Raw genomic sequence first — 14,256 nt, forward strand, 5'->3', positions numbered from 1 at the left:
AGTTATCGTCAGGCATGGGCATGATAATGTTAGCCGGCTCCGGGAGCTGGCTCCGTCGCCTACGGGTGTGGTACCAGAGGCGGGCGGCCGAGCCACCGCTCGTCAGGAACCAACTAAGTACCGATTTGCCGGTTCAGCATTACGGTATACCATACCCAAACCAAGGGCTGCCTGTGGTGTCTGTCATGCCCGTATAGACCCGCACGAGCTAATTTTAAGATACCTACCTACCTGAGGTTCACAGGCCGCTAAGAGAGTCCCAGCGGCTGATTCCTAGGTACCTACGAAATACATCAGACCTGGTGATAGACGGAAGTTAACGTACTGGGGCACCGTAAGGTTCCCTAGGTATCCACGAGTGCTCCAAAGACCGTGTGCCTAGCGTGCTTAGGCTTGTCTTGCTTAGGTAGTCCCTGTCAGCTGTCCTGGTACCTGGTGAGAAAATAAGGTAGCCATAGTTCAGTGTGTTGAACGCCCCAAGCCAACTACTGAAGACATCCATCACACCCTCGCCCTTGGAACATTCGAACCCCGAGCTTGGATCTGCTCGATGCAGAGGAACACACCTTGATGCGCGGCCCCTTAGCGACGAGCGTGCGCTGTACGCGGGACCAATTGGTCGGTATTCCACGCCGATTGCCACGATTTCCCCCGTCAAGCAAGACGGCGCGTATCTCCTTGCAAGGCAACATTCCTGCGCAACGGTCATGGCAGTGGAAGACGATGAGATGGAGTGGCTTCGATCATAGGAGATTCTTTCACTGCGGGACATCGACCTTTGCTAAGCCTGCGGCTCCGTCACGCTCTGCACTCGAGGAGCGAATACTTTCGATTCCGATTGAACGATACCGTAACTTTTGTATCGTGGCCCATATCGACCACGGCAAGAGTACGCTCAGCGACCGCCTTCTGGAGATCACCGGTACGATATCTGCCAGTGACGCCAATAAGCAGATTCTCGTGAGTTCGTGTCTGACCGTATAGCTGCACATTGAGGAGGGTGTAAAGCTAATGGCTTCCTGTCATTTCGCAGGATAAATTAGATGTCGAACGTGAACGGGGCATTACTGTCAAGGCACAAACTTGCACCATGATATACAATTACAAAGGCGACGACTACCTACTGCATCTCGTTGACACTCCTGGTCATGTCGACTTTCGAGCCGAAGTTACGCGATCGTACGCCAGTTGCGGTGGTGCTCTGCTGCTAGTCGATGCTAGTCAGGGCATTCAGGCCCAAACTGTCTCGAATTTTCATCTTGCATTCGCCCAGGACCTTGCTCTGATTCCTGTTGTCAATAAAATCGATATGCCCTCCGCCGATGTACCGAGGGTCCTCGAGCAGATGCATACGTCTTTCGAGTTGGAGCCTTCCACGGCTGTCCTTGTATCAGCCAAGACTGGCAAGCATGTGGCCAACATCCTTCCCGCCGTTGTAGAGAAGATCCCGCATCCTGTCGGCGATGTTTCGAAACCTCTGCGCATCCTGTTGGTAGATTCGTGGTACGATAATTTCAGGGGCGTGATCCTGCTTGTACGCGTCTTTGATGGCCAGGTCAAGGCTGGCGACAATCTCATCTCATTCGCCACTGGCCACAAATACACCGTCGGCGAGGTCGGGATACAGTACCCCAATGCTGTCCCACAAAGTGTCCTTCGTGCTGGACAGGTAGGCTACATCTACTTCAATCCTGGTATGAAGCGCATTCAGGACGCCAAACTCGGTGACACCTTCACCACCGTCGGATCGGAGGACATTGTCCAGGCATACCCGGGTTTTGAGGAACCAAAGCCAATGGTCTTCGTCGCGGCCTTTCCCACCGATCAGGGCGACTATACACGCCTGGCAGACAGCATTAGCCAGCTTGTTCTGAATGACAGGAGCGTGACCCTGCAGAAGGACTATTCCGAGGCATTAGGGGCAGGCTGGCGACTAGGCTTTCTAGGCAGCTTACACTGCTCTGTATTCCAGGATAGGTTGAAACAGGAACATGGCGCCAGCATCATCATCACGGACCCGACTGTGCCGACTAAAGTGGAATGGGCTGATGGGACCGAGACGATCTATCAGAACCCGGCTGACTTCCCCAGCCAGGAGGAGCACCGGATGCGTGGTGCAACTGTCTTAGAACCGTAAGCTGAAGTCTTGTCTGATTTCTGTCTGCCCTGCGACTAACCTTACCTTTGTTAGATTCGTTACTGCTACTATGACTCTTCCAGAGGAGTACCTCGGCCGTGTCATCGAGCTCTGCGAGAGCGTACGTGGCGAGCAAAAGAGCTTTGAATTCTTTCATGCCACGCAGGTTATCCTCAAATACGATATCCCTGCAGCTCAACTCGTCGATGATCTGTTTGGTAAACTTAAAGGAGCAACGTAGGTTTGTCTTCCTTCCATCGTTTTGGACTTTTGTTCTAACGGTCAGAGCAGAAAGGGATACGCAACACTTGATTATGAAGACTCTGGCTGGCGAGCGAGCCAGCTCACGAAGCTGCAGCTCCTTGTCAATAAACAGCCTGTGGATGCCATTTGTCGTGTCATCCATAACTCACAGGCAGAGCGCCTCGGCAGGCAGTGGGTCACTAAATTCAAGAACCACGTTGATCGGCAGATGTTTGGTGAGTTCTCTATATGACGCACAGGCATTACGGCAGCATCTTCTGACATGACGCTTTGCAGAGGTCGTTATCCAAGCGGTGGCGGGCAGGAAGATTGTTGCACGCGAGACTATTAAGCCGTTCCGAAAAGATGTGCTCGCAAAGCTTCATGCTTCCGATATTACGCGCCGGAAGAAATTGTTGGAGAAGCAAAAGGCCGGCCGTAAGCGACTTCGCGCCGTCGGCAACGTTGTCATTGATCAGTCTGCTTTCCAGAGCTTCCTCTCCAGGTGAGCGCGCCATTAATAGGTTGAGTTGGGCTCGGCCGGCTTGTCGAATATGGCATATGTTTGTACAAAAGTTGAAGAGAAAAAAAGGACCCCACGGGGCCCGTGTATGTGTATGAAGACAGGGAAACTTGGCATAATAACAACCATATCCAAGCTTAATTGGACCCTTTGATCTAGAAAAGCTAGGCCACTGGGAGAAGATGTCGAGACTATTGCCATATCCCAGCCCCTATGGTCACCTCAGGCATGAACAGTGTCCGCTCTGATCCATGACGGTGTCAACCCGCGAAGAGCCCCAGTTCTCCTATTCATGTCGTGTGATTGAGACCGCTGCAATGCATACCTGGAGTGCTCCCTTTACTCGGATCTTTTGGCAGATGCCATAATCGCCATTTGACTTCTCGTGCTTCAAATGCTAGGCTTATGGGGTGGTCTCCGAGGCTGGCGCCAATTCCGAGCCGATGACTACGGGTTCCGTCCTCGACTTGCCGAGACCGCCACTTAGGGTTGAATCAGCTTGTTGAAGTTGGAAAGGCTTGCCTGGCGCTCCGCTCCTTTCAAACTCGAAAATTCTATAGTCGGCGTTGAAGAACCAATAACCCGTCACGCCGGCGCGAAGGAACCCAGAGTGGGAGACAACAAAGACAAGCTTCTCTTTGCGCTCAAAAATGCTCTGCAGGCCTGATTGACCTCGGCCGAGTATGGCTTCTCTGTTGAAAGCATACTGGGCACCAGCAGGGGGTGTTTTGTTGGGGTAGATGGGATCTACAGTGGAAAAGTCAACACCTGGAAATTCGACCTTCAAATCTGCGATAGTGCTGCCCGTGTCGCATGGCTTCGCAGAGTTTTCTACACTAAAGTCAGTGATATGGCCTCAGAAAGTCTCGGAGGGTCACCCCGAATTGCAGGAGGTGGTACGGCTTATTACCTTGCCATCGAGCGTCGGCTTGAATTGGCACCCCTTTCTTAATCAGCCAATCTAAGGAGAGAAGGGCTGTCTGGATTGTGCGTCTCATGGGGCTGACGATAATGATTGCCTCAGTCTCGTCGGCGAAACGCTCGGAGAGATTTTCCTTTAGTTCCTGACATTGGCTCAAGCCAAGAGAAGATAGATCAGGGTCATGAATGTTCCAGTCCTGTAGTATGGTGTTAGATTGACTCGCGACTATGAAGTTGGCTGGAAGACTCATCATCAACATTGTGCAGCGCCTGGGCATGGCGGATGAGCACGAGTGTCGGCGGCATGGCGATATTTGGAAGGTTTGCTGCAGATGCGCAATTGTGTTCCCTAGATTCTAGAAGCTCTATGCTGGACAGTCGACGCAAATGACTGATTCACAGTAACAAAAGCAACCAACTCTATGACCGGAGTAGGCAAGTCTAAGCGTAGCGACAATACTGGAAACAGCAAATCAGCCGCCGTGACACACAGGGTAGGCACGCTTCACTTGAGCTTCTATGTGTGCATATTTGCATAGGTGCTTTGAGCTAGCTTACGGATACCTATCGGGCTACAGCTACAGTGTACATACATAGGTAAGGTAGGTACTTCCCCCCAAGTGGCCTTGGCTCAATCCACCCCGTGCCACCCAACGTGCCAACTTACTTACATACGTACCTTGATGGACATACGTACTTTGAAGGTACCTCGGATTAAGCTAGGTACCTTAGCACGCTGGGCCTGGCGCGACGATACCGGGCAGCATCGCGTCTAAAAGCTCCTTGACCATCCCAAGCACAAGCCTTTTACCGTTGCTGCAAATTCACCTACGGCACAACGCAACTTACCTACTAGTCACCCAGAGTCTTTCCGGAATCACTCAAAGGAAATGGCGGATGTGAACGAGTTGTTCAAGGTGAGTCGCACCATAAGTCTCCCGATCACAGCCTTACTTACTAGGCACTCTAAAGTCCGGCAGTACTGCGAAAAGGAAGCTTGATGTTGTGCGAGATCCCAGTTAGTATCTGCCTCCATTGCTGCCCAACAGCGAACGCGAAGTAATAGATATACAGATGAAATATACAAGTCAGCCAAACTGAGCGCAGCTGACGCCATCAGTCGACATGCCAGCACAGTAGACGCGGAAGGAGACGATAGCGATTTCACTGCCGGTCCGCAAAACCCACCTGAAGATGGCGAAGACGAAGACTGTGGCCCAGAAATGCCGCCAGACGATGACGACGAGGGTCGATTCTTTGGCGGAGGTATTACAAAGCAGGAGTCTGAGATCCTCGACTTCGTAGACGGCCATGGCGAGGAATCATCCGCCCCTGAAAAGATCGATGCTGGCTGGGTACGAAAAACGGCACTAAACTTTGAGAAGCGCATCACGCGAAATGCTGAGCTGCGCGCAAGGTTTGCCGACGAGCCACACAAGTTTATTGAGAGCGAGGCCGATCTCGACGCTGCCATCAAAGACCTCTCGATCCTGTCCGAGCACCCCGAGTTATATCCCCAATTCGCAAAGTTGGGATGCGTCGAGAGCCTCGTCGGCTTGTTGGCCCATGACAACACAGATATTGCGATTGATGCGGTGGAAATTATTGGCGAGCTTATTGACGAAGACGTCAATGCAGCGGATCAGGATTGGGATACTCTAGTGGATGGCTTATTGACTGCAGACCTCATTGGCTTGCTAGTGTCCAACTTCTCGCGTCTGAACGAAGAGGACGAGTCTGACCGTGGTGGTATATATCATGCTCTTGGAGTCGTTGAAAGCCTGCTCTCCAAAACGGCGAATGCTGAAAAGGTGGGACAGAACACAACGCTGGTCAAATGGCTACTTGACAGGGCACAGCGCCAAGAAACACCCGTGTCCCAAAACAAGCAATATGCTACGGAAATTCTCGACATTATTGCGAACGCATCGCCAGCAACAAGACGGACACTCGCCGAGATGGATGCGGTCGAGGTTTTACTCCAGCTGGTCTCTGCGTATCGCAAACGTGACCCTGAGAAGGGGGGCGAGGAGGAAGAGTATATGGAGAACCTCTTCAACGCTCTCATCTGCATTGTGGATGAGCCAGAAGGCAAGGCCAAGTTCCTCGAAGCCGAGGGCGTCGAATTATGCCTGATCATGCTCAAGGAGGCCAAGATGAGCAAGCAGCCGGCAATGCGTCTACTTGTACACAGCGTTGACGAGGATATGAGCGGGCAGCTATGCCGAAAATTAGTAGACGCTGGCGGGCTGAAAGTGCTCTTCTCCATTTTCAAGAAGACGAGCAAAACTCAGAGGCAGATGACAGAAAGCCTATTTGATGTATTCAGGTCCTTGCTACGATTCTTGCCTGCTGACTCTGCCGAGCGAATCAGGACATTGGCCAAATTCGTGGAGAAGGACTACGAAAAGCTGGGTCGGCTCTACGAGTGTCGGAAGAGGTATAGTTCCATGTTGGATGCGCAACAGGAAAAGATTCGTCAAGAGCAAATTGGCATGAGCGCTGAGGAGATTGAGCTCTCGGAAGGCGAGTGGTTCATGAAGAGGATTGAGGAAGGTCTCCACAGCTTCTGGAATATCGATGTTGTCTTGGCCTGGCTCATAGCTGAAGATTCTGGGGCTAGGAGGAAGGCGCAGAAGCTCCTGGCCGCTGATGGGAAGGGTCTATCAGCCATCAAAGCGACGTTGGAAGAATACCGATCTGACCTCACCCTGGAAAAGCCCGAGCACAAAGATCTCTCCGATATGCTCACCACTCTCATGGACTTTTTAGTTTAGACATAAGAAGACAAAGAAGAAGAAGAAGAAGAAGAAGGAGGAGGAGAGGGAGAAGTAGAAGGGGAGGACTGGCTAGCAAAGTACAATTTTACCACAGCTACCCGATCTATGTAGGTGCGATTCTCCAAAGTTCCGGTCATACCGCGCAAACAACTCGCGCTTCAGTCTGTTGTCCTGGCTTCGCGCATCATCGGCAATTTGTGAAGGCGTCCTCGTCATCCTCTTCTCACCCGGGACAAAAGTGCTGGCTTCATTTCTATTCGTATGCTGCGCATAGCGTGTCCGATGCACTCGTTACCAGTGTGCTTTGATGCTATGAAGAATGCTGATAATGGCTCATGCGGCAGTCGGCGCGACAGGCTTCACCTCGAACACGGCCTTCAGGAGATCAGCTACGACCTTGTCCTGGCTCTTCTTTCCGGCCCCCTGGATCTCCTTGATCTTTCCTTCTGCCTCCTTGTTCGCCTCATCCTCGGCTGCTTTATTTCCTTGGGAGTGCTAGAGGATTGTCAGCACCGAGATGGTGTCGGAGCGGTGTCGGAATCCACGACAGATATACCTCAGATTCGAACTTCTTGAACTCGTCCTCCTTAGAGTTGCGGTACGCCTCGATTTCCTTCTTGGCCTCGTCTCGGGCTTCCTTCACCCGCTTCGTACGGACTATTTCGGTATTGCGTGAGTATGTCATAGTCGCAGCAGTATTGATCGGCCTCGAAACCTACACTCGCGGGCTAGGTAGGGTTCATTCATTAGTCAACCAGTTACTTCAACATGTACCCCTGGGCATACCTTTTTGGACAATCTTGGAAGCTTCCCTCTCTGCCTGCATCGCTTAGGTGAGTGACAATTTGACAAGGAGTGTCGCGACGGAGGGCACATACGTCCAGGAGCGTCTGGATACCAGCTGAGTTCTGAGCCGACTGTAGAATGCCAAATCAGCTTGCTGCAAGTTGATGGATGACGTTGCTGTCCGCGTCGCACGTCCTCACCATTGTGTAGTATTGTTGCAGGTGTAGCTAGCGGGGAAAGCAACGTAGGGTGATTGCGCGATTTGAGACTGCTGGCCGATTGATATCACAAGGAGCGAATGCAGGAGATGTGTTGATAGCCGTAAGTAAGGTAGTTGTCAACAATCACAAGTAACAGGAGGCGACGAGGAAAGCTGGGGTGCGCTGGTTACGGAGCGAACGTAAGGCGAGGTACCTACCCAGGTAGGTGCCAAGGAAGGTCACAGTGCACAACCGCGCCGTCTCTAGCACTGTACCTCCAACCTCAACCCTCCAACTCAAGCTCCCATGTCTCTCTACCTGGTAAGGTACCTTAGTGGGGTAAAGGAGCTAGCGGGGCGCTGACAGACATAGGTGAGGCACCCACATCAGGCATATATGCACTACCTTAAGATGCTACGTAAAGTGTAACTAGACATCTGCTCCTGGGACTTGAGGCGTTGAGGGTGCTCTGCAATACAGTTGTTGAAGACGACAATTGCGTGAACCTAACTTGCGGTAGATATATTGAGACTAGCAGGTACGCAACGACGTTTATTGGCCCCTATTTAAAGGATACCCGCTGTCGAATCGAGAACCGAGTTAACCGACACCAACGCGGCGGATGCTGTCGCTCACGGGGAGAGATTCAAACACCGAAATCGAACCACCAACATCACCGGAGTTTTGATAACCCTCTGTTCAAGCGTTCGCTTCCACACGTCACCCGCACGTTCAAACATCGTCTTCCAACCATGTCCAGGGCATCGAAGCTTACGCTGGCCGCGACATCGCTGTTCGCCGCCAGCACCATTATCATTGTCCATTTCCAACAAAAGTTTGAAAAAGAGGCATGTACCACCTTGGATTACCGATGCTCCCATAGGAATCTGTATCTAAATGAGAGTGCCTAGGCCATGCATCAGGGAGTGGTACGCGACATCGAACAGCAGCGTATCAAACGAGAACGCCAACTCGACTTCGACATGCAGCGCGCCCTCGAGGAGGACTACAAGCGTGAGCAGACCGTCAGAGATGCAACGGCGCCCTCACAACCCAGCGCAAGTGGCATACAAACATAATCTGTAGCCAATGGTCTGTCTCGTCTGTACCCAGCAACTAGGCAACATGAAGACAGGGCCGGATCGACGGAAATAAGAAATCACGGTGCATTTGTATAATATGAGGATGAGAGGAGGGCGTGGGAAACGATGAATAGTACGCGCGGGTTCCTCTCACTGTCGAGGATAGAAACAGCTGAAGAGATGGCATGACACTAAACAGGGGCATTGCATCGCGATTAAGGGAAAGTAATCGCCAAAATGTTGCAATGTCACGTAGGAAAGGCTACTACTGCGGCATCGCTCGCGCATACATATTAGCAAGATTCGCGTGAATAATACCCAGGAAGGAAGGAAGGGGCAGAAGAAGCAGATGCTACCTCACCTTCACTTGGGTACGAAGCCGAATAGTCTACCCGAACTGAGACGGAGGAAACATTACTGCACAACGCCCAAGGCTTTGGGCTTGTTTCTTAATCATTGATTTAATGGTACATGTCATTGATACAAGACACATGGAGGCAACATCTGCCAATTTTTCTATGGCTCGCCCCAAGATGCGAGTGGATAGGGTGGCCAGAATATAGTTCCCCAGCCTCGAAGACGCCAAATACAACCAATCACCTCCCAATACTCCCTGCCTGCCTGCCTGCCTGCTCAGCCGTTCTCATCTTGCAGGCCACCTCCATGACCCAAGGCTCAGCAACCTATTTTCCAAACATCCCATTCCGCAGCTAGTCTCTTTATCGGATGGAGACTCCGGACCTGTTGGTAAACATGCGGGCGGCGATGTTCATTGACTGCAGCTCCTGGAACAGAAGCTTAGCTGCGTAAGGAATGTGGATTTGTGCAATCTTCGTCTTGTTTTTGCACGGCCGACACTCGAACGATTGCTTCGAGAGGTTTCTGGTATCAAGTTAGTACTGCTCCGCGTGAAATAGTAGACTAGGAGAAACTTACGCGATAGGCGTCATCAGGCCACAAATTTCGCAAACATGAACTCGGAAAGCATCCGAGACCTCGAAAAGTCTCTCCTTGAGGAAAGATGCGGCGCCATGAGCAATCATGCAATCACGCTCCATCTCTCCGAAACGAAGACCTCCATCACGAGCACGACCCTCCACAGGTTGCCTGGTCATGATCTGAACAGGTCCACGCGCACGAGCGTGAATCTTGTCGTCCACCATGTGGCGCAGACGCTGGTAGTAAGTCGGTCCAAAGAAGACCTGGGCTCGCAGCTTCCTGCCAGTGTGGCCATTGTACATGATCTCGAATCCTCTCGATTGATATCCTTGATCTCGGAGGAGCTGCGAGACTGAGTCGACTGTCACATCTGTGAAAGGGGTGGCGTCGCCCTCCATTCCCTTTAACGTCGAGACTTTGCTGAGTAAACACTCGATCAAGTGGGCAATGGTCATACGAGACGGAATTGCGTGAGGATTGATGATGATGTCTGGTGTGATGCCCTCGCCCGTAAAGGGCATATCTTCTTGCCGATAAGTGACACCAATGGTACCCTTCTGGCCGTGACGTGAGGCAAATTTATCACCAATCTGTGGAATCTTGGTTGTTCTGACGCGGACCTTGACGTAACGGAGGCCGTCTTGGTTGGTCGTCACGATGACCTGGTCTACAATACCGTTTTCCGTACTTCTGAGTGGGGTGGAGGCGTCGCGCTTGACATGCTGCACCGTTCGCTGGCCCATCTCAGCGTTGTCCGGGCTTATAGGCGACGTCTTTCCGATAATGATATCTTCACCCGAGACACGAACTCCCGGTGCTACGATGCCATCATCATCGAGCTTGTCGTAGGTGCCATGCTTCAAACGTAAGGTATCGCTTCTGAACGGTTTCTCAAACTGCTCAACAAGATTGATACCCACGCGCTTCTCGCAGTCAGTGTACGACCTGAAGAATAGACTCCTGAACAGGCCACGATCGATGCTGCTCTGATTCATGATCACGGAATCTTCCTGATTGTAACCAGAGTAACAGGCAATAGCGACGACGGCGTTCTGTCCGGCTGGAAGCTCTCTGAACTTGAGGAATTCCATGGACCGCGTGGTGGCAAGCGGTTTTTGAGGGTAGTAGAGAATATTGGCCATCGTGTCCATTCTGCGTGAGTAGTTTGTCAAGAAGAAGCCCATGGCTTGCTTGCCCATGGCGGACTGGTAGGTATTACGAGGTGACTATGAAAGGCATTCAATCAGTGCTTGCTTGTCAAACGAAAACGGGGAATGGCATACCTGGTTGTGATCGGGGAAGGGAATGATGCTGGCGCAAATTCCTAACAGCATGCTGGGGTGGATTTCGCAGTGAGTGTACATGTGTGTTGTGGGATTAATCTTGGTCTTCAGACGGCTATTGGGGCCATCGGTATTGTCCTCAACCACTTGACCTTGCTTCTGCAATCTGTAGATTTCCAGATCCTCGGGCGTCATGCAAATCATGGCTGTCTCTTCTTCCTCAGCATCGAGATATTCTATAACACCGCTGTGGGCAAGGGACTCCCAAGTAATCTTGTCAGCCGGGTTATCTGGAGGGTTCTCCTGTTGCTCGCGCATTTCGTTGACCGTTGCCTTTTGCAGCACGAGGGATCCCTGAGCTACTATGCCGTTGGTACCTTGCTCTACAACGAAAACAGGTCTCATGACTCTGCCGGCGTCGGAAAAGATCTTGAACTCGCGGTCTCGGATATCACGGACGAGCGACACTTCGTGGGAAATAACGTTTCGCCGACGAGTGCCCTGAACATCAGGAACCAAAATTCTTGGGTCTTGGTGCACGCCAACCCAGACACCATTCAGGAAGACCTTGGTGGCGTTGGGATACCTCAGTGGCTCGTACTCCTCAAGAACCTCCATGCCTCGCTGGATCATGTAGTCGATAATGGGTTCGGCGGGTGTACCGACACTGACATAACACATGAGAGACAAGTTCTTGACGAGACCACATGCTTGGCCTTCCGGCGTCTCAGCCGGGCAAACCAAACCCCAGTGCGTGTTGTGAAGTTGCCGGGGCTTTGCCAGCTTGCCGTCACGACCAATGGGCGTATTTGTGCGACGAAGATGGGATAGCGTAGACGCAAAAGTATAGCGGTTCAATACCTGAGACACGCCAGCCGTCGAGCTCGCGGCCTTCTTCTGATCTCCCCAATTGCCAGTCGCCAACGAGTACTTCAATCCATTTGAAAGAGTCTGCGGCTTCACACCGAGAGTGAGACTGAATTGCCTGTTAGACTCGACACAGCGCTTGAGATGGCCAGATAACTCCTGGTTCATGCGGCGGACGATGTTGCGGAACAGCTTGGCGAGAAGGGGGCCGGCGAGATCAAGGCGCTTTTTGCCAAAGTGATCACGATCGTCGGTATCGCGCCGACCTAAGGCGCATTGGAGCAGCTTGTGAACCATGTATCCCAAAAAGAACGCCTTTCTTGTCTCACTGCCTTCGCTCTGGGAGATATGCGGCAGAGTTTCTTTTTGAAGAATGTCTTTAGCAGTTCTCACACGCTTCTCTCTGGGAATGTTGTGGTTGCTGCCACGCTTGCCGATAAAGTCAAGGGCAACCTCTCTGTCCTGGATACAGAAAGCTTCCTCGATGCATGGCCGCAACATCTCGAGCATCTGGCTATCATTTCGATCATAGCAAATATGATTGAGGATATCCTCGTCGGATACCACACCCAGAGCTCGGAAAACGATGGCGATTGGCAGATCAGCCTTGACATAGGGCAGACTGCAGTGGATAGTCTGACCGTACCCGCCCTTTGCCGCGTCGCCCTTGCTGTACAGCTTCAGCATCATAGATGAAATGAGTCGAGAGCCCTTCTCGAGAGCGCTGCGGATTTCAGCTGTGTAAGAGTATGGACTCGGCTGGGCCTTCTTGAAGACTTGGACAATGTTGGCGGCCGATCGCTCTTGAGCAATGAGGACCTTTTCACTACCGTTGATGATGAAGTAGCCTCCCTGATCGTAAGGACACTCGTTTAGCATGAACAAGTCATCCTCCTGCTCGCTACTCAAGTGGCAAATCTTAGACTTGACCATAATGGGCATGCGACCGATGAAAATCATGTCCTTCATGTCGTCTGACTTGTTTTTGTCGGCGCCATAATCCTCGCCGCTCTCCTCCTCTTCCCACTCCAACTTGGTAGGGTGCTCGCCAGTATTTGCAAGTTCGTCCTGCTGTTCCTCATCGAGCTCATTCAGCGGAACCGGTTTCTCTACCGCAATCGAGACCTTCTTGGTGATCTTAACATAGAGGGGACTGGCGTAAGTGAGGTTGCGGTCGCGGCATTCGTAGGGAAGTAATGTCGTAACTTTACCATCAGCTTCGGTGATGGATGGACGAGATACCATGACAGTGCCAAATTTGACTTCGTACCGACGGAGGGCGATGACCTTGTCGCTGTCTGACATAGGATTCGGCTGGTCTAGGGTGATTTGGGAGTACTCGTCGATGAGCTCTTGGACGGTTGAAGAGGTGAATTCGTCGAAGGAGTCGACTTGCTGAGAAACCAAACCCTTCGACTCGAAGAAGGAAGAGATGACGGTCCAGCAGTCTTCGGGCGTGATGCTGGTATCGTCTTCTTCGACGTACCCGTCGTAGTCGTAGTCATCGTAGTCGGCCATCTCGGAGACGTTGGCACCTGCGTGTGCGATGACGGATGCCAGACAAGAAACAGGTTGAGTGAGCAGCAGTCGGCCTTGTGGTTATCTGCAGTGGTGCGTCTGGTACTCAAGTCTGCGAGCGATCGAGTTCCGAGGCAGTGTTCGACGGGCAAGAAGCGGCGAGTCGCGGTAGGAGTCGGGTTCCCACAATGATGATGATTAACAATCACGACGCAGGGCACAGGCGAGTTTGCCTCTTCAGCTCGGTTGGGGCATGAAAAGAGAAACAAGGCCAGGCGCGAGATTGGAAGACCGACTGCGCAAAGCGATGCCGGTTCGATTTGTAACGGACGGGTAATGCAATGGTGTACGCCCGATGCAGATGACCAGCCTCGTTACCTAGGGTAGGTGGTGGTTTTTTCCTCTCTCGAAAATACAGTCCCAGAGGCAGGAGGCGCGAGAGACGGGTTTGAGAGGCTCAAGCCAGAGCGCGGCAAGGGGAGACAGGCTAACCCTTTTTGAAATAGTGCATATTTGCATGCTTGTGCCTTAAGGTATCCATCCGTCGCTACTTATTTGTATTCGTAGGTACCTACCTACCTTAACGTACGGTTTACCACCTCAGGTAGGAGCCCCACAACAGCTCCTTCTGGGCGGATCACGTGGCAGAGGTTGTTTCCCTCCCACGGAACTTGGAGGCACCAGATGAGACACATCTTCAACTACCTTAAGGTACCTAATATGGAAGGAGCGAGTCCACAAACCTCATTGCCATCGTTCAGCATGGTGGCCAATACCTGTCCATTCTTGTAGATGATCTAAGGCCAAAAAACAGCTAGTTCAACATCCATCAGGTTGTCACTCAACGTTCCCCCGACTTTGATGAACGACGGGGGTTTTCCAGCTCTTCCCACTATCCCGCATCTGATTCAGACTGCGATTCCAGTTCACTTTTCGCAGAAATCTCGTTTGGTATGCAACAGGCGTACGTGACGGCT

The 14,256-nt window shown here is 51.9% G+C and overlaps 6 protein-coding genes across 6 annotated transcripts; 3 read left to right on the top strand and 3 right to left on the bottom strand.

The window, feature by feature from the left end:
- Positions 1-570: 570 nt before the first annotated feature.
- CABS01_01465 (GTP-binding protein LepA) lies at positions 571-2,889 on the top strand (the record flags this gene model as incomplete). Its single annotated transcript, XM_060534845.1, has 5 exons — positions 571-960; positions 1,034-2,133; positions 2,192-2,374; positions 2,429-2,616; positions 2,678-2,889. 5 exons carry the CDS (start codon positions 571-573, stop codon positions 2,887-2,889), a joined length of 2,073 nt encoding a protein of 690 aa, XP_060398034.1.
- A 417-nt stretch (positions 2,890-3,306) lies between these two features.
- On the bottom strand, positions 3,307-4,130 carry CABS01_01466 (phosphoglycerate mutase; the record flags this gene model as incomplete). The annotated part of the gene is made up of 3 exons (XM_060534846.1): positions 3,307-3,734; positions 3,814-4,021; positions 4,083-4,130. The coding sequence occupies 3 exons, from the start codon at positions 4,128-4,130 to the stop codon at positions 3,307-3,309; spliced, it is 684 nt and encodes a 227-aa protein (XP_060398035.1).
- A 584-nt stretch (positions 4,131-4,714) lies between these two features.
- CABS01_01467 (uncharacterized protein) lies at positions 4,715-6,601 on the top strand (the record flags this gene model as incomplete). The annotated part of the gene is made up of 3 exons (XM_060534847.1): positions 4,715-4,741; positions 4,797-4,842; positions 4,899-6,601. 3 exons carry the CDS (start codon positions 4,715-4,717, stop codon positions 6,599-6,601), a joined length of 1,776 nt encoding a protein of 591 aa, XP_060398036.1.
- A 336-nt stretch (positions 6,602-6,937) lies between these two features.
- On the bottom strand, positions 6,938-7,430 carry CABS01_01468 (V-type ATPase; the record flags this gene model as incomplete). Its single annotated transcript, XM_060534848.1, has 3 exons — positions 6,938-7,099; positions 7,161-7,261; positions 7,391-7,430. The coding sequence occupies 3 exons, from the start codon at positions 7,428-7,430 to the stop codon at positions 6,938-6,940; spliced, it is 303 nt and encodes a 100-aa protein (XP_060398037.1).
- Positions 7,431-8,342: 912 nt separating this feature from the next.
- Positions 8,343-8,669, top strand: CABS01_01469 (uncharacterized protein; the record flags this gene model as incomplete). The annotated part of the gene is made up of 2 exons (XM_060534849.1): positions 8,343-8,408; positions 8,502-8,669. 2 exons carry the CDS (start codon positions 8,343-8,345, stop codon positions 8,667-8,669), a joined length of 234 nt encoding a protein of 77 aa, XP_060398038.1.
- Positions 8,670-9,391: 722 nt separating this feature from the next.
- CABS01_01470 (DNA-directed RNA polymerase II subunit RPB2) lies at positions 9,392-13,279 on the bottom strand (the record flags this gene model as incomplete). Its single annotated transcript, XM_060534850.1, has 3 exons — positions 9,392-9,554; positions 9,609-10,837; positions 10,895-13,279. 3 exons carry the CDS (start codon positions 13,277-13,279, stop codon positions 9,392-9,394), a joined length of 3,777 nt encoding a protein of 1,258 aa, XP_060398039.1.
- Between the last annotated feature and the right edge of the window lie 977 nt (positions 13,280-14,256).

The sequence above is a fragment of the Colletotrichum abscissum genome (assembly GCF_030869225.1).
Source record: "Colletotrichum abscissum strain IMI 504890 chromosome Unknown Scaffold_3.1, whole genome shotgun sequence".
Lineage (NCBI taxonomy): Eukaryota > Fungi > Ascomycota > Sordariomycetes > Glomerellales > Glomerellaceae > Colletotrichum > Colletotrichum abscissum.